This window comes from Zea mays, chromosome 1 (assembly GCF_902167145.1).
Source record: "Zea mays cultivar B73 chromosome 1, Zm-B73-REFERENCE-NAM-5.0, whole genome shotgun sequence".
NCBI lineage: Eukaryota > Viridiplantae > Streptophyta > Magnoliopsida > Poales > Poaceae > Zea > Zea mays.
In genome coordinates this window covers 2,141,940-2,163,522 of record NC_050096.1, presented here as the reverse complement: position 1 = coordinate 2,163,522, position 21,583 = coordinate 2,141,940, and the positions used below count along the sequence as shown (strand labels likewise).

The 21,583-nt window shown below is 44.5% G+C and overlaps 2 protein-coding genes across 10 annotated transcripts; both read left to right on the top strand.

The window, feature by feature from the left end:
- Positions 1 to 1,601: 1,601 nt before the first annotated feature.
- Positions 1,602 to 15,505, top strand: LOC103630556 (mediator of RNA polymerase II transcription subunit 12-like). 8 transcript variants are annotated; one of them, XM_020539648.3, is made up of 14 exons: positions 1,622 to 1,991; positions 2,256 to 2,597; positions 3,557 to 3,616; positions 3,869 to 3,974; positions 4,184 to 4,255; positions 5,935 to 5,980; positions 6,186 to 6,239; positions 6,348 to 6,455; positions 7,017 to 7,166; positions 7,259 to 7,600; positions 7,693 to 9,977; positions 10,994 to 13,537; positions 14,202 to 14,520; positions 14,653 to 15,505. In XM_020539648.3, the coding sequence occupies exons 10-14, from the start codon at positions 7,451 to 7,453 to the stop codon at positions 15,091 to 15,093; spliced, it is 5,739 nt and encodes a 1,912-aa protein (XP_020395237.1). In that variant the 5' UTR covers positions 1,622 to 1,991; positions 2,256 to 2,597; positions 3,557 to 3,616; positions 3,869 to 3,974; positions 4,184 to 4,255; positions 5,935 to 5,980; positions 6,186 to 6,239; positions 6,348 to 6,455; positions 7,017 to 7,166; positions 7,259 to 7,450; the 3' UTR covers positions 15,094 to 15,505. The 8 variants fall into 8 exon arrangements, with proteins under 8 accessions (XP_008649830.1, XP_020395237.1, XP_020395232.1 ...); XM_020539651.2 differs by having other exon boundaries at positions 1,729 to 1,991; positions 6,348 to 6,493; XM_008651608.3 differs by lacking the exon at positions 5,935 to 5,980 and having other exon boundaries at positions 1,602 to 1,991.
- Positions 15,506 to 16,368: 863 nt separating this feature from the next.
- LOC100275685 (uncharacterized) lies at positions 16,369 to 18,645 on the top strand. Of its 2 annotated transcripts, none has more exons than NM_001371721.1 (4): positions 16,369 to 17,224; positions 17,320 to 17,487; positions 17,593 to 17,799; positions 17,869 to 18,644. In NM_001371721.1, exons 1-4 carry the CDS (start codon positions 16,541 to 16,543, stop codon positions 18,073 to 18,075), a joined length of 1,266 nt encoding a protein of 421 aa, NP_001358650.1. In that variant the 5' UTR covers positions 16,369 to 16,540; the 3' UTR covers positions 18,076 to 18,644. The 2 variants fall into 2 exon arrangements, with proteins under 2 accessions (NP_001358650.1, XP_008669850.1); XM_008671628.2 differs by having other exon boundaries at positions 16,375 to 17,224; positions 17,621 to 17,799; positions 17,869 to 18,645.
- Positions 18,646 to 21,583: the final 2,938 nt, after the last annotated feature.

Below are 21,583 nucleotides of genomic sequence, written 5' to 3'. Positions count from 1 at the left end.
TCCGCCGCCGCCAGCCATGCTGCCCTCGCCGCTGTCGCTGCAGCCGCCGCTGCTGCTCGCTCGCGTTCTTGTGTCGCAGCGACCTCGGCCTTCTACTGGCGCCGCGCAATCGAAGTGACCAAGCGTAGGGATATGGTGGGCTAGTGAGGGCTCGCTGCGTGTGGAAGAGACTGTCTCAGACGAAAGACTGCTCGTTTGAGCAGGAGAGGAAGGAACAGTTCGAGCTCTTGCTGCCGACTGAGTGTGGGGAGAGGCGCGGGAAGGAGATGAACAAGAGATGTTTAGGATGCAGGATAGTTTGGCTCTGATATCAATTGTAAGCAACGGGACTCTTACTCTCATCGAGAGGATGACACTACGAGTTGAGACAATTTTCGTTTATTTATCACACACTTACTCAAAATGTCATACCCTTATAAGGGTTGGAGACATATATTTATAGCCCTAGGGGCTGCACTACACTGCACTACATACTACACTACACACCGCAGCACACAGGTGCTGTCCTCTAGATACTAAAGTGCTAAAGTGCAGTCAAAACTACAACTGCTGTCCTGCTGCTAAAGTGCAGTCAAAACTGCAAACACTGTCTTGCTGTTGTCTCCAACTGCTACTGTCCTGCAGGCTGCAGCAATCAAAAGACTGCTACCGTAGCGCAGTCAAAAGACTGCAACTGTTGCTGTCTCCATCTGCACTGCTGCTGTCCTATTCACCACAAAACAGAAATGTTGTTCTCCACACGAAGACCACATGACTATTCCATCACAATCATCGAAGCTTGGTTTTATAGCTAGGATCGTATTGTAGCAACTAGATAGTTTTGTTAATAATGTACGTGTAGGATTGGTAGCGGCAACACAAACTATCAAATGTTTTGTTAAGTAGTAGTTTTGTTATTATAACTCTATAGTACGTGTAGGATCAGTAGTAGCAACATAAAGAAAAAATCACTTTTTTCATATGTATATATACATACTTTCGACCGACAATAGATCTCTCGAGGAAATTGTATTGTTGTTGCATTGGTCACGTCACTCTACCGTCTCATCTACATGCTTAACGTGTAGACCTTGGGTTGAATAAATCGGGTCAAAGATTGTTTGACATGATTTTTGTTTGACTCATACATAGTGTCAATTTAGATAGATATGTCGTCGTTTTTTAGGTTGGATCGTTTTTTTGGTTTTGGATGGAGTTTTTAAGGTTTAATTAGATTTTTAAATAAAAATAAGTTTGGATCCATTTTTTTTGTTCGGTCGGGAGTTGGGATGACCATGGTTACATCTACCCACGCGACAATTCAACTGTTGTGACGGCGTGACGTTATTACTAACGGAGTCGGAGGATGAGAGGATTATAGGGTGTTTGGTTTGAGGAATGAACTATTCCATCATCTTCTCACTCCTCACTATTTTTGTTTGGTTTGTAGAATGGAATGAGTTGATCCATCACCACCTCATTCCTCATAGTTATTTAGTTAGTACTAATATGAGGAATGATGTCATCCCACCAAATTTGAGGAATGAACCCATGATGCACCACCTCAATTTGAATGTAGTGATTCCTTAATCAAACACCCCCTTAGAAGAAGGCGAAGCGACACTACAGCCATCCCGACGGGCGACGTCACGGAGATGGAGACGGACGGACGCCGCTGGGTCTGCAGGGCGAGACAGGGCAGTATCGTATGGTTTCCTTTCTTCCTCCCCAGGAGCGCAACAGCAACGCACACAGACACAGCCGCAGTGACCAGAGGAGACCAGCAGCAGGCCACCATCACCACTACCACCAGCAGCAGCAGCAACGCAGGCACGCTCCATCCACTCGTCATTCCTCCGCCCTGTTGCTCGCCTCCACCACCCTGCTCCCGACCTCGCTCCGCCACCAAACCCTAGCCTACCTGCCTTTCCCACAATCCCACCCCGTCCCCCCCCCCCCCCGACCCGAGGGCGACTCGCCCGCCATTTTCTCCGCCCGATTTTTCGGACAAGGTGAGATTCCTCCCCCCCTAAAACCCTACTCTCGGATTCGAGATCGGGCCGCGCGCGGATCTCCTCTTGACCTCTCCACTCCGCTCCCTGCCCCCTCTCCAATCGACTTCCCCTGATCCGCTGTGTATAGGGTTTCGCCACCCCGCGATCTGCCGCTCCTTAGCCGCTATACGCCTCCCCCCCTTTGGTCTTTTGATTTATCCCAACAAGAAAGATTTACTGTGCCCCGCTGACCTGACTCCTCTCCACCCTGCTGCACTGCAGTGATCGACCTCGCTTCCGACTTCTTCCCGCTCGGCCGGCGGGGGGTGGGGAGTACCAGGCCACTGCCGGCGACGCTATCTTTTCTTCTTCTCGCTCTTCCAGGCAGACAGGCTTGCCGGCCGGCGGCTGAGTGAGGACAAATAAAAGAGGCTTCCCCCACCCCGGTGCCGTCGCGGAGCGCCTTGATTCGTGCTCATGCCGGGGGCGCCGCTCAGGTGACTTGCTTGGGGGTGGGGGTGCCATGCAGAGGTATGCTGGGTTCAGCGGCAGCAGGGACGGGGCGAGGTTGGAAGCCTCACCGTTTTCGTCCTCCTCCTCCTCTGGTTACCCCGTCAGCTCCAGGTGATACTCTATCCTCCAACTCCCTTCTTTCACTGTCCAATGTGACGCACACACGGTTAGGCGTTTACAACAACAACAACAACAACGGCGGCCGCCGTTGCAACTTATTTGATTGGTTCAGTTGCTGAGTTGTGGCACAATGCAGTAATGCTTTGGATTAGGCAGTAATAATGGCATCTTGTTTTGGCAACTGTAATGTCGGGTGTTCTTAGTCGTGCACGCTGGCTCCCACGACCAAACTGCATGCATACATGCTGTACTCGGACATTTCCAAAGCTATATTGTCAAACAGTATCTGTGTTTAATCCTTATAACAAAAAGTCAAAAACTGCTAACCTTCACCACCCTAGATGTAGTCTGTCACAGACCCTTCTTCTGTTCTAACAACAACTGCCACCACAACATCAACATATATAGCTTGCAATGTGCTTTGTTCTCTATTTGTTTTGTCATTTGATTAATTTTCATGTTGAGCCTTTCCTGTTACCACCCTTATCATAGTCACATGATGTGATGCGGCCACCTGTATGAATGCATTACCTAGAGAATCATGCTTTGAAAAGTCTGAACGGCATGTTGCTGTCTACCAACTTCTCGCGAGTTATACTGGTTAGAGCAGTGTGCTTGCGGGGTCTCCCCTTGTCAGCCCCGTTTGAGTCCTGCCACAGATTCTTATTGCAATGGCTAGGTGGTGGCTTCTCCCTTGCCTTTGAGTTTTTTTTCCAATATATTTTTGTAAACTTCCCATTCCTATTGCATGTTAATAACCTAGAAGTTATGTATCACTCTATAGTTGTGCCACATTCAATTGCTTGTTTGGAATGAGGTGCTGTGGTGCGGTAGGAAGCAGTGCCGACCTCTCTTTCAGTTCTCTATTTCTTTTTTATATTTTGCCTGTGCATTTTCCCCCATGGTGATGATTCTGATACCTTTTTCTCCCTAATACCCCTGTATTTCAGGCGGCAGCAGCAGCTAACTCCGTACAAGCTAAAGTGTGACAAGGACCCACTTAATAACAAGTATGTCTGAGTTATGGACCAAAGGCAGTTCATTTCATTGGGAGAGCTAACAGATATTCTTTTATTTGCATTCTTATGTCAGACTCTCTTCCTTTTTTGGCCCTCTCTTTCAGCTGTTACATGATTTCTGCATCTAAAACAAGATTTTCACATATTGTTAGTTTAATATATAACCTAGAACTGTTGATTTGTCATAGGATATGGCTTCATTTGATCTTATACGTGCCCTCTACATTGTTATCTCTTCTGTAGGCTTGGGCCACCTGACTTCTATCCACAAACACTAAACTGTCCCGAAGAGACATTAACAAAAGACTATGTACAATATGGTTATAAGGAGACTGTTGAAGGAATTGAGGTGTGTATGGAAACAGAAGTTGTACATGACACATAATGGACATCGTGCTATTCTTTTTCCCAATGCGATCCATACTTATAGGAGTTTAGACAATCACAACATCTTATTTGTTATTGTATTCATCTGTACTTCGTTTTCACTTCACAGTTTGGACATATTCCAACAATCTTGTGCATTGACTGAAAATTAAAATTTTCTGGGCTTGATAGGAAGCAAGAGAGATTGTAATAAGTCAGATCCCATACTTCTGTAAGCCAGATGTTGTCATAAAGTGCAAGGAGGTAAGGGGAATTTACTGAACTACTTTTAAGGCTGCCATGTTTTTTATGACACAAAAGTTTGTTTTCTTGTTTGCAAGAAATGCTATTTTTGTATAAAGAGGGCAGCATCGATATTCAAGCCAAGAAAATGTTATAATTAATTATCATGTACAATTGTGTTTTTCATGGTTTCATGGCATTTGACATTTCCATCCATGCCTTTTTATAATCCAACACCAAATTGTGATTGGTTGTTCCATTTGATACTCTTCATCGATAATTGAAACAAATATTTTATTGCTTTGTACATGAAATGCGCTAGGCCGATAACACTGCATATATGTTCTACTAAATTTTGTTTACCAGTCCTAGAATATACTGCTTCTGTGGCCAGTGAACCTTGTTTAATTAAGAAGTGCTTGCTTACACCAAATGATCATAGCGGCAACTCGGTATAAACATGCACCCTGGAAAAAATTCTAGAAAGAACTTTTCATGAAAAGTTTACTTTTGGCATTTGTTGGGTACCTGTCTAAATTCTAGAAAGAACAACAACATGGCAACACCGTTAGTTTAATAATCCTCTTTCCCTTCGAAGGTCTTGGAGGAAAAAATGTACAAAATGGAGTTTTATCTCATAACAAATGTGTATAACGGGATTTATGCTTAAGATTTTGAATATGAAGTTATTTAATTGTTCTACAGTTTTGAAGGTTGTTGTTTTTAACATACATGAATATGATTGGTTGTATGGTTATCTTGTCGAGTCCTTCTCCCCTCCGAAGATGTTGAAGGGGAGAAGGAAGACTTTGTGTTCTGTGTGCCCAAAAAGCATATGAATCAAGTACAAGGATCAACAAACTAAATGAATAAATGAATGACATTGTACAAAATAGTTGATGATAATGAATCAAATTCATATAAGCAATGGCTAGGCTTAATGAACAAGTCACTTCGGATATCGGATAACAGAGGGGAGAAATATCCAAGTATACTTCGACATTATAATGCATTCAGAGGTTCTCTCGAAGATAAGATGCCACAGACGCAAGGTTACAAATGGTAGATCTTTGTAGCAGTGGTACTCTTCATCTATTTATAGGGATGAGTCTATATACACCTTCGTATGAAATTAATATATTTCCCATGTTATTACACCATAGCCTTTGCTATCGGGGGGGGGGGGCACAATTATGCCATTTTACAATACTGATGTGCCATGCACGTCTTCTTCTTGGGGATATTTTTCTTCTTCCTTATCTGTAGGCGTCGAAGCTTTGCCTTCCCTTTCTTCGACTTTGCGTAACTTTCGGCTTCGTGTAACCTTTGGCCTCTTGTAACTTTCGGCTTTGTGTAACCTTCAACTTTGTGTTTCCTTTGGCTTTGTCCATCACTTGAAGCTTCTCTAAGCGATAGTGTTTGACTGTTTGTCCTTGATTGAGACTCTTATCCGAAAAAGATATCTAAACATTGTTTTTCTTAATGCGGGCCTTTGGCCAGGACCCAGGAACCTTCTCCCCAACAATATTATTGTTTCTAACATACTCAAAACTACACATTCGAAGGCTTTAATGCTTGGAATGAATGATATGCAGTAATCGGAATGAAGAAGTAGCATCAAGTTTCTGTTTGTCGACTCTTAGTTCGTTGTTTTATCGTGGGAGATGAGGGTTCCCTTCAAGTTTGTTTTATTCTTTCAGGTTTCGATTTTCACAGCCTGCACATTCTACTGGATGTACTGCATAGGTTTGTGTTTTTTTCTTAAGATCGTTAAGCCATCTAGGCTGGTGGATAGTGGATGCAACCTTGTTAGAATGCGGTCAAATAATTTGTATTTTCTTCCTCAAACCTTCTTTTCCCTCTCCTTTTCTTTTTCTTTGGTTCTTTTGTTGTATGTTTTACTGAGATAAGGCTGCAACTAACACTTTCTCATGTTCATTATTTGATGAAGGCACTAAAGAAGCGTTTAAGAGCTATCAATGAATCTCGTGCTCAAAAGAGAAAGGTGCTTGTGCTGCGTTTTCTTTAGCACTGGTGCCTGTAAAAATATAATCCCTACTATTACCTGATATTTTATTAAACATAAAAAATGATCATCTTTATTTTTCAACAGGCCGGACAAGTTTATGGAGTTCCTCTTTCTGGATCTCTATTAATCAAGCCTGGAGTTTACCCAGAGCAAAGGCCATGTAATGAGGACACACGTAGAAAATGGGTTGAGGTCGACAGACTAACCTTTCATTTGCTGTTATATATAATGTAATGTTTTGTTCAAAGGAACCTTGGTAAATATTTCATGTTTGCTATCTAAATTGGAAAATTGTAAAGCTTCCCTTCGTTTTATAATTAGATGTTCTCCTTTCTTTCGAGTATTCGATAGTCTACTTCTAGAATAACAGCTGAGGGACATATGGCCACTCTTACTATGAGGTTGGTTTAGACATTTAAAATCATGAATAGTATTGCTACTTGGGATAGAGAGCATTGGCCTTTTAACGTGTTGCATCCATGGAATTCAAAGTCATACAGCTTGGAATATTTGATTTATGGTGCCGAATGCAGTTTTACTTTTGTTACACTGGGGCTGCAGCAATGAGCTCAGCTCTTAGAAACCGGGAACATGAGAACAATCTCGTTCCCATAGCGCTAAAACCTAGTTTTAGTAGCGTACCGCGTGCCACGTTTCCATTCCTCGATCCTATCAATTCAGTAATCTGATTACTAAGGCTCAGCTTGCTTACATGAAGTAGTCTCCTTTCTTACATCCATTATTGCCTTGCAGGCCCTTGCTCAGCCAAACAAGCGACTGCGTTCATTGTCTGAGCACGTTCCTCATGGTTATCGTAGGAAATCACTTTTTGAAGGTCTCATTCGATATAATGTTCCATTACTAAGAGCAACATGGTTTATTAAAGTTACATACCTGAATCAGGTTTGTAATCTCTTGTAACCCATCTCTTGTTTACTACCAAATGCTATATTGCATCATTGTGATGGCGTGTATTCAATTTTATATCGTTACAGGCCCGACCGGCACCTAACAGTACTTCAGTAGTTGCTTCTGATAATCAACGATCTAATCAATGGACAAAGGATGTTGTTGAATATTTACAACAGATTTTGGACGAAGTTTGTTCTAAAGAGGGTGCCATTGTACCTCCATCTTTTAAAGAGCAGTCATCACCAGGACTTGCTGCTGGAACCAATCAAATAAAAATGAAAACGGAATCATCTCCAGCTGGAGACAGTGAAGAACCCTTGGTGCACTTCAAATGGCGGTATATGGTTCGCCTCATCCAATGGCATCTCACAGAAGAATTGCTTGTTCCCTCAGTACTTATCGAATGGTTATCTAACCAACTTCAGGTAATTTGTTCGAGAGATCAGTTGATATGAAAGTATATTTCAGTTCCTATTCATCTAGTGAAATTATTGATCTATTTATCTCCTTTGTTCAGGAGAGGGATTCAGATGATGTTTTAGAGCTTCTTTTGCCTATTATACTTGGTCTGGTTGACACCATTACTCTCTCACAAACATATGTGCGCATGTTCGTGGAGCTACTAGTGAGACGTCTCAATGTCGATCGTCCAAAAAGGTTTTCAGTTTCTTCTGTTATAGCAGAGTTACTGCGATACATGGTACTTGCAGTGCCAGATACATTTGTTTCTTTGGATTGCTTTCCTTTCCCATCATTTGTGGTTCCTGATGTATATGGTAGAGGTGCTTTGTTGAAGATAACCAGTGGTGGTGGAATTTTATGTTCTAAGAGGCGTGATGCTTATCGGTATTTGTCCTGTGGTTATGCTGTTTCTTCCATTCAGAAACGTGCACATGATCTTGCAGCAGTTGCTAACCCTAGCCTTCAAGCACGTGGTGCAGCCAAAGTGGTACAGGCTTTGGACAAAGCTCTTGTCACAGGAAATTTGTCAGTGGCATATTTTTCACTCTTTAATGATTTATCTGATGCGTTAATGGAAGAAAGATGGATTAAAGAAGTGAATCCCTGTTTGCAGTCTTCTCTGATGTGGATTGGGACTGTTGAGCTATCCCTTATCTGTTCTATATTTTTCCTTTGTGAATGGGCGACATGTGATTACCGTGATTGCCGAGCATCTCCCTCTCAGAATGTGAAATTTACAGGAAGAAGAGATTTGTCTCAGATACACATGGCAGTGTCTATCTTGAAGAATAAAATGGATGAGATGAATAACTTGTCTCGTCCTAAGAGTAGTACTCGCATCACCCTTAATAAAGTTGCCAAAGGTTCTTTGAATGATGCTTGTTTGACAGCAGCTGCTGTGGATGATTCTTCTGGACTGAGAAGTAATGCAAAAAATGTTGATGAGAAGAAGGATACAAATGATATCTTTGAAAGCCCTGGTCCACTGCATGATATTATTGTGTGTTGGTTGGATCAGCATGAAGTTAGCAACGTTGCAGGTTTTACCCGGGTGGATGTTCTTATCGCGGAGCTTATCCGCAATGGTATATTTTTCCCTCAGGTTTATGTCAGGCAGCTAATTATTAGTGGAATTACTGATAAGAACGATACAATGCTGGATGTTGAAAGAAAAAGGAGGCATCACAGAACTTTGAAGCAGCTTCCTGGGTCTTCTTTATTTGATGTTCTTGAGGAAACTAGGACTGCAGAAGAGCAACAGCTATATGAGATGATGTCAACATACTCTAGTGAGCGACGCCTTGTTCTCTCAGAACTTTCATGTGGTCATTCATTTTATGCAAGTGGCAGAGGTGAGTACACTTCAAGTTCCTGCATTCGGAAGCAGAGTGATCTTCCAGTTGCATCAGAAGGTGATAAGCATGGAAGAGTGCTAGAACAAGTAGAAGATGTTAAAGCTCTTTTGTCAAGTCTGTTGGGTTTTACATATCCTCCCCTAGTGGAATCAAAACTTTGTGAAATCAAAACAAGCTTTCAAGAATCAGTAACGTCAACGCTCACACAAGTTGAGACTGGGGAAGCCAAAAGTGGATGCGAGGATTGTATGAGGTCCAAGGGGCAGAAATTGGATGACAGCGCCACTCCTTTCCAAGGGTTTCCATTGATTCAATCAGGCGAGGAGGATATTTGGTGGGTGAAGAAAGGGACAAAGTTACAAGAATCTTTCAACGTTGAACCTGTACAGAAGTCTGTTAAGCAAACTTCTAGAGGTAGGGCAAAAGTTGTTCGTAAAACACAAAGTCTTGCACAGCTTGCAGCTGCTAGAATCGAAGGTAGCCAGGGGGCATCTACTAGTCATGTTTGTGAAAGCAAGATGAGCTGTCCCCACCATGAACCTAATAACGATGGTGACAACGTCAAAGATTTTGATCACACAAGGGCAGCAAACGTGACTGCAATAGGGAAGTCACTAAAAAGACTTAGATTGCTCGAAAGACGATCTGTCTCTTCATGGTTGTTGAAATCAATAAGACAGCTTGTTGATGGAAACGGAATGACAGCTTCTAAAGCTACCAATTCTATAAGCATCCTTCCTTTGCAGCCTGATGATAAAACTGCATCCAAATGGAGGCTAGGTGATGAAGAACTGCTGTCAGTTCTCTATGTACTGGATACATGCTGTGATTCAGTCTCTGGAGTGAAGTTCCTCATATGGTTACTAGTGAAAATTCGTGGAGTGGGCTCCTCAGGTCAACCTGGGAGGACTTATATGCTTATGAGGAACAGAGATCACCAAGTTTGTCAGGTCAACGAGGCACTTGTGTTCTCATCTCTGCTTAGGTATGTTCGTCCTGATGTTCCATTGTTTTCTGAAATGTTTTATGCAATGATTTGTTTACACAAATAAGAAAGAGGTCACATAAGAGGTAATAAAAAAACATATATGACGTTTTGGACGATAAACAATTTCTGATCAGCATTTTGAACCATTTTTTCATAGTATAATGTCCCCAGTAGAAAGTACTATAACTATTATGGTTCTGGTAGTATTTATAGTAAACCTAATGGTACTCTTTTTATCTGACTAATCTGAACACGTTAAACATATTAGCCATCGGAGTGAAGGATGTTTGACCACTCCTAAGGCATTGCACATATCTTTTTATACGCAGGGAGTTACATTTATCTGGTGGATTTTTTCTCTCTCTTTTGACATATATGTCTGTGTAAATCTATGCAAATTCTTATTTGAGTTCATTTGGGAGTAGTGTGTGGCTGTGTGCATAGTTTGCATCCTTGTTATTTTTGTGATATCTACATTTTGAGATCTGCCTTTTGATTCTAGTTTTAATGCATAGACGTGGTTTAGTTATTAATGATCCCATATACTTGTTGAATCTCTATCTCTACTCTTTTAAAGCATCAGTTTCGTGCATCGTGTATCACATAAATTTGCTTTGCTATTTTGTTATCCATCATACTATTTTGTGGCACATAAATTTGCTTTGCTGTTTTGGTTGGTCTCAGAAAATGCAGTCCATGCATGGAGAAGGAACCATGCACACATTGAGACCAACTTTGGGAATCACCTAGTAGATTTTTATGATGTATGTGAAAAGATGGAAAGAGTGACATGCCTAACAGTTTGCATCGTAGATAGATGTAGGTTAGACCATACACTACATAATTAATTAGAAAATAAAACGAGAATTGGTGACTGTAGCAGTAAGGAATTTTAACCAGCAGCTAGACGAGTTTCTTTGTCCATAAGTTGTGATGGCTGCATTCTTATGTCGAACTTTGTTATGCTGTTATATGGTTTTGAATTTGATATCTTCATTATGCAATGCTTGCAGGTATGAGAACATACTTCTTGCGACCGACATCTTGCCTGATGTTCTAAGTGCTTTAGTGAACAGAAATTCTATGTCAGCAACTACCAGGCATCCTGGTTCAACAGCTTTTGCTTATGTTCGATATTTTTTGAAGAAATATAGAGATGTGGCTAGTGTGGCCAAGTGGGAGAAAAACTTTCGGACCACTTGTGATCAACGCCTGTTAGCTGAGCTTGATAATGGGCGGTCCATTGATGGTGATTTGGTATCTTCTTCGGGTATTTTAGCAGGCGAGGAGATTGATGAGCAGGTCCGCCAAAAGTTGAATGGAAGGAGTTCAAGACTCGTGCAGAATATGAAAGAGATAGTGCAACGGCAAGCTGATGGAATTCAGCGCAGTTTAAAGGAAAAGAAAGTTCTTGCAGGCGCAGCACCCAGGAATCCACTCACTTTTGAGAAAGAAGATAGTTATCAAATTGCACATGACATTGTTTTGGGCTTAGTAGAATGCATCAGGCAAAATGGGGGTGCAAATCCAGATGGAGACCTTTCAATAGTTGCTTCTGCTGTTTCTGCAATCGTTGTGAATGCTGGGCATATGATAGCAAAACATTTGGATTTTGCAGGAGGAAACTATCAAGGTGTTAATTCTGTGGCTACTTCGCTAAATTTTGTTCGGCACACTTTACTTATTCACATAAATTCTCTTTGCTTACTAAAAGAAACTCTTGGAGATCGCTTCAGCCGTGCCTTTGAAATAGCTCTGGCGGTTGAAACTTCTGCAGCTGTTACAGCAGCTTTTGCTCCTCCAAAGATGCACCGCAATCAGTTTCAACCATCTCCTGAGGCCCATGATGCATATGGAAATCATACAAGTGAGCTCAGCAACTCAGGGAAAGGTTTTGTTGGGAGAACTGCAAAAGTATCTGCTGCTATTTCTGCTCTTGTTGTGGGGGCTGTTGTTCATGGAGCTGTTAGCCTTGAGCGGATGGTTGCTACTCTAAAAATAAAAGATGGTCTGGATATTATGCAGCTTTTGAGAGGTTTGAAATCAAATACGAATGGTGTATCCCATCCTACTGGAGGTTTTAGGATTGAAAATTCCACGGAAGTTTCGGTACATTGGTTTAGGATTTTATTGGGGAACTGCAGAACTGTCTATGATGGGCTTATTGCAGATATTCTTGGAGATCCATACATTATTGCACTCTCAAGGTTGCAGCGGATGCTTCCTCTAACTGTAATTTTTCCTCCAGCCTACTCAATTTTTGCCATGGTTCTTTGGAGACGATATATTTTTAACTGTGAAGATCCACAACTTTATCAGTCTTTTTCAAATGCAATAAACGATATTACCAGACATCAGCCTTTTCGAGAGATCTACTTCCGTAATACACATCGGCTGTATAATCTTCTGGCTTCTGATGTTGGTGATTCGAAGTTTGCAGCAATGCTTGAAAGTCATAGTCCGGACCGGAATTCAAAAATATTGCCATTTATACCTCTCCGTGCACGCCTTTTTCTGGACGCTATTATTGATTGCAACACACCAACTATTCAGGGGGATGGTGCTTCAGAGCCTTGTGATCCCAAAGATAATGAACTAAAGCTTTCAGAGAGGCTTATGCAACTTCTTGATACTCTTCAACCTGCAAAATTTCACTGGCAATGGGTTGAGATGAGGCTTCTTTTAGATGAACAGGCTCTTATGGAAAAAGTTGCAGCAGGCAAGACAACACTTGAATCACTTCGGTCATTATCCCCTAAAGCTGAGGGTTTTGCCCTTTCTGATAGTGAGAAAGGATTTACTGAAGTCATTCTATCAAGGCTACTTGCTAGACCTGACGCTGCTCCTCTGTATTCAGAACTTGTCCACCTTCTTGGAAAGCTTCAAGAGTCACTTGTTATGGATGTAAAATGGATTCTACAAGGGCAAGATGCTATTCTTGGGCGCAGGTCAACAAGACAACAGCTTGTTCATATTGCCCAACGAAAAGGTCTTTCAACAAAGGCACAGGTTTGGAAACCATGGGGTTGGTCCAGCTTGCTTAGCGATGCCATTCCTAATAAAACTGCAAAAAGGAAGTTGGAAGTCACATCAATTGAGGAAGGAGAAGTTGTGGATGACACTGTTGATGCTAAAAGGACTACCAAGACTCCCCCTCATAGTGTTGATAGAAGCTTTGAAGGGATTAGATCGATAAATAAATATTTAACTGAGAAAGCCCTTGCTGAATTAGTATTGCCTTGCATCGACAGAAGTTCTGCTGATATCCGTGGTATACTTTCTGTTGATTTGACCAAACAGATGGGGGCTATTAGTGAACATATCAAAGCAATAGCATTGAATGGTGCTAAACAAGCTGGTTCAGTTTCTTCAGGAAATGAAGTGCCATCGAACAAATCAAGTGGCCGTAGAGGAATTCGAGGTGGAAGCCCAAACATTGGTAGAAGAGCTCCGGTTGGTAATGACCCAAGTCCTCCTTCGGCTTCTGCTCTGCGGGCAGCGTTGTGGTTACGCCTCCAGTTCATCATTAGGTTGCTTCCAGTAATCATGGCAGATAGGTAAGTTTACATGTTTTGGTTAGAGTTGACCTCAGCATTTGATCTTGATCCAACATGGGTTTTCGGTAGTTGCACATATATGTTTGTCATAGATTGTAATTATGTCAGCTCTAGCTTTGTGCGGCATTGTTGAATGTTTTTTCCCCGTAAATAATACTTGTAAGCATGTGGTTAGCAGGCTGCAAGAACCCTTGGAAAAAATGTTTTTACCGGAGTGACTTAACGGGAAGAATATAGACCTTTACAGCAGTTCATATATGGTGGAAAAATTAGCACATTTTTATATTATATAGAAGGGTTTGTTTGAATATTACAGCACCTCAATCATGCTTGTCTATTTGTCCGTGGCCGTTTGATGGACTGCGGACTGCTAGCCAAAGCTTGTCCCGTATGGGATTATGGATCCTTGTGTTAACTTGCTATAAATGCTTAATGTGGTTTTGTAATAAAGTCGACTGAGTAAAACTACAAATTTCTGATGACCGATATGTGAATGTGACCATGTTTCTTTCCATTTGTCTGGCTTAATACTACTTTCACTACATTAGCTGTGTGCTTAAATAGTGTAAACTTTCTCTTTAGCCCTTTTCCGTTTTGGATAATTGATTCCTTTGACAGCAAATAGTCACTTATTCTTACACATACTGACTCTGAAAATTCACAGGAGCATGAGACATACGCTTGCTTCTGCAATTCTAGGCCTGCTTGCAACGCGCATGATTTATGAAGATGCAGATTTGCCCCTTCCTCCTACCAACGCAACTGCTTTAAGGCGGGATGTGGATTCCTTGCTGGAACCTCCCCTGGATGTCCTGCTTGACCGGCCTGGCGAAAGCCTTTTTGAGAAGCTTTTATGCGTTCTCCATGCACTGCTTGGTAGCTACAAACCAAGTTGGCTGAAGTCAAGGTCAGCCTCTAGGTCGTCAATTAAAAGCCAACGAGATTTCTCAGCATTTGATAACGAAGCAGCCGAGGGCTTACAGGTTAGTTCATCTGCTTGAATTCATAAATGCATACACAAGTTTTTTCTTTTATCTTTCTGCACAAGTCTGTCTGTTATTCTTTTATCTTCGCTATATGCCCTAATATATATATTTTTTGTACCTGTCTTGCAGTCCGCGTTGGACCACATGGAATTGCCTGAAACAATCAGGCGGAGGATCCAAGCAGCCATGCCTCTTCTTCCACCATCCAGGCGCCCTTGTATGCAATGCCAACCTCCGCAGTTGTCGTTGGCTGCATTATCACCACTCCAGAGCAGTACCTCTGGTGTAGGTCCTCAACAGAAAAGTTCTTGTGTGAGTTGGGTGCCCACTAACGTATCAGTCAGAAGCAAGGCAGCATTGCCTTCTCATGACCCTGAAACGGAGGTAGATCCATGGAGCTTGCTGGAAGATGGCACAAACTGCCCCCCCTCCACAGCATCTGGAAGCAATGGCTCGAGTGGAGTGACGGGAGACCATGCTAATCTGAAAGCTTCCAGCTGGCTTAAGGGTGCCGTGAGGGTGAGGAGGACAGAACTGACCTACATTGGGTCTGTAGATGACGACAGCTGATACGTGTATGATTATCTTGGTGAATTGGAGGCAAAGAATTTGGTCTCACTTGTTGGCATTTGTGTCGTGTGCAAGTTAAAAGCACCAACTGCATCGAATTCTTTGAGAGCTCTGTACCACAAGGTGGAATGGAAACCATATGGCTTTTGGTTGGTTGTTGTAGTGTTAGAATACATCGCTGCCCCCGATTTGTTTTAGTTAGGGCCTGTGGGGGCGGCTGTATATAGTTGGAATCCATTTCTGGATTCAATGGGGGAGCTTATTTGAGAATCAGGCAGGAAGCCATGTAGTAGATTTCTAGCCAAGAGCCCTGTACTTGTTTTTTTTTTGGGTCTGAGATGTAATTGTCATGTCACATATATTCTTTTGATCTAAGGCTGACGGAAGTTGCATTGCCTATTTGCTTTAGCTATTACTAGTGCAGCCTAGACATCATGAGTTTGGATCGTTCTATGACTAAACCGTCCTACTGGTTTGCTGTTTGTTTTTGTGGTATAAGCTTCCTTTAGCGATGTATTGTTGCTTAATATAAAGGTAATGTAGAGTTTAGCTATTGGAGATAGATAACTAACTGTTTTCTCCTTTTGAGGATCATAGTTAAAGTCGACTTTCCTACACATCTCTTTCTAATGCTACTGTGCTTTAGAATCCCATTACATATTGGTGTTTTGAAAATACTTATTGGGTATGTTCAAATCAACCCAATATAAACTTTTTTAAATGTTACTACCCTAGCTTGTTATCATCATTTCAGACTTTTTGACTTGAAAAAGGCAACTCAAACAAACATAGTTAAAGTCGGTTTGGTTCTCGGCCTATCTAAAGTTAGCCCTATCTAAAGTTAGTTAGTTAAATTAAAGAACTAATCTTACATAGTAGATAAAGCATGACAAGTTAGGCTGTCTTCAACAAAGACCACTAAAGAGTTCCTTATCCTAAAATTTAGAGGACGCACCCAACAACGTAATCTAAAAAGACCCTCTAAATTTAGTAACGTAATCTAAAAAGACCCTCTAAATTTAGTAACATAATCTAAAAAGACCCTCTAAATTTAGTGAACTAGATGCTTTATATATAGAGTTTCAATCTTCTCTCCTCTATCTATTTTAATACATTAAATAATAGTTTTAGTAAAATTAAAAATATATATAATATATTTGAGATTGCTAGAGACATTAGAACCAGTCCACTTTCCTATTTACTTTTGAATAAACGAGAACCAATCACCTCTCTATTTAATTCTAAATAGAGTACGGTGGTTTAGCAGCATGTGGGCACGACATGGCTCTCGTCCCAGCAGGGGACAGGGCTGCTCGCTTGGACCCACCTGTCAAGCTTGGGCTGGAGGGTGGGGGCTGATCCGCTCCTCCGCGGCTCCGCCACACACTGACCCACCCATCCAACCACTTCCACGAATGGCCCTCGCTCTGTGAACTCGTCGGGTTCCATGGCGGCGCCGTCGCCTAAACCCCCGACACCACGCGGGCGCTGCCACCACCCGCCCAACGCCACCCGCCGCCTCCACGTGGCCACCCGCTGCTTCCCCGACCCACCACCACCACCTGCCTCCATGCCGCCGATCCCGAGTCCGAACCCTGTGCTGTCCCTTCTCTCCGCGGTGCCCGACTGGGCCGACGCCATCCAGGAGCGCCGCGTCCGCGACCGCCGCCCGCTCTACGACCACGCCACCTGGCGGCACCACCGCAGCTCCCGCCGCCACCTGCGCCACCTCCTCACCTCGCTGTCCTCCCGCGCCATCCTCTCCCTGGCGCCCCCGGTGTCCGCCTTCACCGCCTTCGCCGCCGCCATCGCCACCTACAACACGCTCCTACCGGCCTACGCGCTCACCGCATCCTCGCTCCCCTACGAGCTCACTGCGCCCGCGCTCGCGCTCCTCCTCGTCTTCCGCACCGAGGCTTCCTACGCGCGCTTCGACGAGGGACGCAAGGCGTGGATGCGCGTGCTCGCCAGCGCAGCCGACCTCGCCGGGATGCTCATGCGTCATCCTTTTCCTAACAATCTGCATACGGGTGGCGCTCCCAATCCGGGACCGGGAGGACGACAGGCTGACGACGAGCCGCTCAGGCGCGCGCTCGTCAACTACGTCCTCGCCTTCCCCGTCGCGCTCAAGGTGCTTGGATTGGATTGGATTGGACTGCTCTGCTCTACTCTACTCTGTGGTGGGTGGATGTGCTTTACGCTTTACAGTGACTGTTGCATTTTCAGTGCCACATAATTTGCGACTCTGACGTAAAAGGGGACCTTGAGGGCTTGCTTGGCGAAGATGACCTGAGCGTTGTTCTAGCATCGAAACATCGGCCACGCTGTATTATCGAGTTCATCGCACAGAGTCTCCAAATGCTAGATCTCGACGAGCAGAAGAGGAGCATCATGGTAAGCTTAGTATTTATAGTTCGTTGTAAGATAACTGGTGGATGGGTGCATTCTGTGGCTACCATCGAAGTAACCTAATGCTATTTATCTTTTCTTGCTTTGTAGGTGTCTAAACTGTCTTGTTTTCTTGAAGGAATCGGCGTTTGCGAGCAGCTCATGGGGATCCCTATCCCTCTCGCATACACTAGACTTACTTCAAGGTTCCTTGTTCTGTGGCATCTTACACTCCCAATCATACTCTGGGAAGAATGTAAATGGATTGTTGTTCCAGCTACCTTTATCAGTGCTGCATCGCTATTCTGCATTGAGGAAGTAAGTTTCTTCTACTTGTCATTAGGCTCTGGAAGTTCACATCCTAAACTGACACTATTGCACTTTCAGGTGGGTGTTCTAATCGAAGAGCCGTTCCCCATGCTAGCTCTTGATGCCCTGTGCAAGCAGCTCCACGACGGTATTAAGGATGTGATGGAGATGCAGAACTCGGTTCACTCGCGACTAGTTGCCAAGACTGCTACGGACCACAGGGGCAGTAGGCGCGAGAACAATGGTTGGCCTAGCTCCAAAAGAGAAGGAGCCAAGATTGATTGAGCACGCAAGGTCGGTCGGGTCGTTGTGAATTTATTTGAAGATAGCATTGCAAGCAATCTGTGGCAACCAGATATCCATGAACGAACTGGAGAACTTGTGGACCCCATTTCCTCCTGCAATGGTATGTACCTGTCCTATGTAAAATGCACTCGCTACTGCTTGGATAGCTACTAAAGCCGGGAGCGAGCCTGGGATTGGGATTGGGATTGGTGTAGGGAGGAGTTGCATCAGCACGTTGGTGTACATGTGGCGATGAGTAGAGCAGATTTATTATGTGTTGTAAATAATAAAGAAGAAAGAGACACAAAGCTAGCTTATGTTGTTGTACGTAGCTGTGTGTGTCTATAGATAGAGATAAATTAGATAGTAGATCGTAGTCGATGGAAACATACGTAACGGTGTGATATTTTGTCGCCCCTGCAACTGCAAGATTGCTTGCCCACTTGCCCCTGTCCATGGTGATGGTTGCTGCCGGTCCTGAGGATGTGTGGCGGACCTAATGATGGAGGATGATGCATGCAATGCAATGCAGCCAGCACTTGGGTCGCCCAGGTTGCTTTGCCGGAATCATCATTATTAGCAAAGTGTCATGAGGTGTCGCCCCTTCGCGTCCAAAAAGAAAATTTCAAATTGAACTATATCTACTTTTAAAATACTAGTATTTCAGATTGAATACGACCTTTGTTTTTTAGTCTCCGTTGACCGCTCCAATCCGGACATCTTTACTAGTTCCTTCCGGACAACTTTGAACCAGGAATCTTTAGTCCTTGTAACTCATACTAAAGATCATCAACCGAGACTAAAGACCGTCAACTGGAACTAAAGACCATATTTTGTATCATCTAGCTTTTTTTACTCTAGCTCTCTATTCTTGCTCGTGGAAGGAGTTCATGCTCACAGGATTTATGAAGACTTCATCCATCCATCCACTATACACTTCAAAAGTTCGACAGTTTCATTCATTCCTAGTATGTCTTATTCCATGGTTTAGAAATTAAGAAATTTAAAGTTTTTATATTAGGAATAATGGTGCATTTATTTTCATTTATACGCCATTTCAGCTCAAACTCACTTTATACTTTCTATATATAGAACAAGAAATATTTTAGTACTAGATCAAAATGGGTATACACCTTTGATAGATTTTTTTAGATTAGAAGTAATAGTGGATTTTTTTCATTTATACGTCACTTGAGCTTAAACTCACTTGATAGTTTGTATATGTATAAGAAGAAAGTTTATAGCAGTTGATCAAAATCAGTATTGTCTGGTACCTAGGAACAAGGTATCCAAAATTATGCCCACAACCTCCTTCCGGCCCATCCGCCGACCAGACCTCCGCCGAGCAACCCAACGAAGTGGAGCGGACGACCAGGTCCTCTGTCGAGCTAGCTTGCGAGACGGAGCGGCCGATCAACTCCCTGCCGAGCAGCCTTGTGAGGCAGAGCGACCGACCAACCAACTCCCTGCCGAGCAACCCTATGAGGCAGAGCGGCCGACCAACTCTGAACCAGGCAACCCTGCGAGGCGGAGGTTTCGTCCTAACACTATTGACCTGCGACGGCTACGACAAGACGCGTCATCATCAACCCACGTCCGGACATACGTACAACATACCGAAGGGACACCGGGAGGTCGCTTTTGAACACGACTGAGCGTCCCCACATACGGCCTCAGGCGTATCCCCACTACCCAGTGGGGTCAATCAACCTCAGTCATGGGGGGAGGGCTCAACCCCAGAGTCCCAACAATAAGGAAAGATAGGACAATGGGCTATGTCGAGCGCGTATCCCCACTACCCCAATCAACCTCAGTCATGGGGGGAGGGCTCAACCCTAGAGTCCCAACAATAAGGAAAGATAGGACAATGGGCTATGCCGAGCGCATGCCTACGTATTGTAACATCCCAAAATTTAACCCGAGGTTTGGAACCCTAATCTCCTAACCCCCCCTAATCTCTCCCTAGACTCCACCTCATAGGACATCTCATCTTATGCATACACTATGATTGTTAGAAGCACCTTGTCGGTACCCTGGAACAGGGGTACCCCTTACTATAGTATGAAGGCGCGGTACCCGCGCGTCTATCTTTAGACGCGTGATAAACAGCGCCCGACCCACCACATGGGCGAATCCGGGGCCGCCAAGTGACCAGAGAAGGTAACATATACTGTGATATCGTCAGTGGATCCGGACCCCGTGGGAAAGTGCCGGACCCCAGCATATATGGCCCGGACCTCCGAGTACGGCCCAGGACCTCCACGTTCCCCCGGATGGGACCTGGACCCCTCTAAGTGAGGTACGGGCCACCCACGACAAGGTCCCGGGACGGAGAATACCCTGGCCTAGGTCAAGGACGTACAGGGGTCCGGCGCAGACACTTGTCAGGGTCTTGCCCAGTGTGCTTCCACTCCCCGCTCAGGCGGGGACCCAATGCTGCCACGTGGCCTATTGCCCGTGACGTAAGCCAGCGGGCGGAGCTTGACGTAAGGCCTCTGGGCCACGCGATCTCTACACTTATTGCGGAAAAGACGCGCCGCCTGTCCGCCCTGTTGACAGGCGATGTGCCGTCTTGACATTTAATGTGCCCCGTCCACTCTGATGGCAGGCGACGACCAGACCACCCTACAGGCGGCGTGCCTGTCCAATCAGACAGCGGGCAGTACGCCCATACCGTCGCGCGCGCGATGGTCATCATGACTTGTACGATGCCAGGGAAGCTTCTGCTGCACGCCAAGGATACACAAGCGACGGATATCGGGGCACAGGGAGATTGCACAAGGTGACTGACATTAGTTGCTCCGGGTATTCCATCCGTTATGTACCTGGGCCCACATGTCGGGGTTCAGTGTCTTTGTACGTGCCCCCCCTTGAGCTATAAAAGGGAGGGCACACGACACAATACACTCACACTCTCAGCTCTCAAGCTTCCACAACAATCCAACACACAGTGGAGTAGGGTATTACGCTCCGGCGGCCCGAACCACTCTAAATCCTCGCGTGTTCATGTGCTCGGTGATCGCTTAGCCAGACAGGAAAAACGCTTAAGCCCCTTCCTCATCTTAGGATTTAGGGCGGGTGCATTCCGCCACCCGGCCGGAGAATTCCCTCTCCGACACACCTCACATAGAATATTTTTTAGCACCTAAGATTATTTAGCTAATTATTTGTTCAAAAGAAAAGGAGATAAAAGAAATAGAAATAAGAAATAGTAAATAGAAAAAGAAAAAGGAACCCCCTCGGCTGGGCCGTTTCTGGCCCAAACCCTCTCTCTCTCTCTCTCTCTCTCTCTCGCACCCGCACTCCCCCCCTTCGCGCCCCAAGCGGCCCATCGCCCGCGCACCCGCGCTCCCCTCCCCTCTGACGCTGCTAGCTCGGCCCCACCCGTCAGCCGCACTCCCCCTCGCTCTCTCGCGATCTCTGTCTCTCTGGCAAGCGGGTCCCGCTTGTCAGCGCCTTCCTCGCGCCCGTGACCGGGCTAGCGACGCGATCGCCGCCGGTCGCCACC

Coding starts and splice junctions, on each gene's coding strand:
- LOC103630556 (XM_008651608.3), top strand. CDS start 2,497: ATGCAGAGGTATGCTGGGTTCAGCGGCAGCAGGGACGGGGCGAGGTTG. Junction 2,598..3,556: donor GGTTACCCCGTCAGCTCCAG/GTGATACTCTAT, acceptor CCTGTATTTCAG/GCGGCAGCAGCAGCTAACTC. Junction 7,601..7,692: donor GGTTATCTAACCAACTTCAG/GTAATTTGTTCG, acceptor TCCTTTGTTCAG/GAGAGGGATTCAGATGATGT.
- LOC100275685 (NM_001371721.1), top strand. CDS start 16,541: ATGGCGGCGCCGTCGCCTAAACCCCCGACACCACGCGGGCGCTGCCAC. Junction 17,225..17,319: donor CCTTCCCCGTCGCGCTCAAG/GTGCTTGGATTG, acceptor TTGCATTTTCAG/TGCCACATAATTTGCGACTC. Junction 17,488..17,592: donor AGCAGAAGAGGAGCATCATG/GTAAGCTTAGTA, acceptor CTTGCTTTGTAG/GTGTCTAAACTGTCTTGTTT.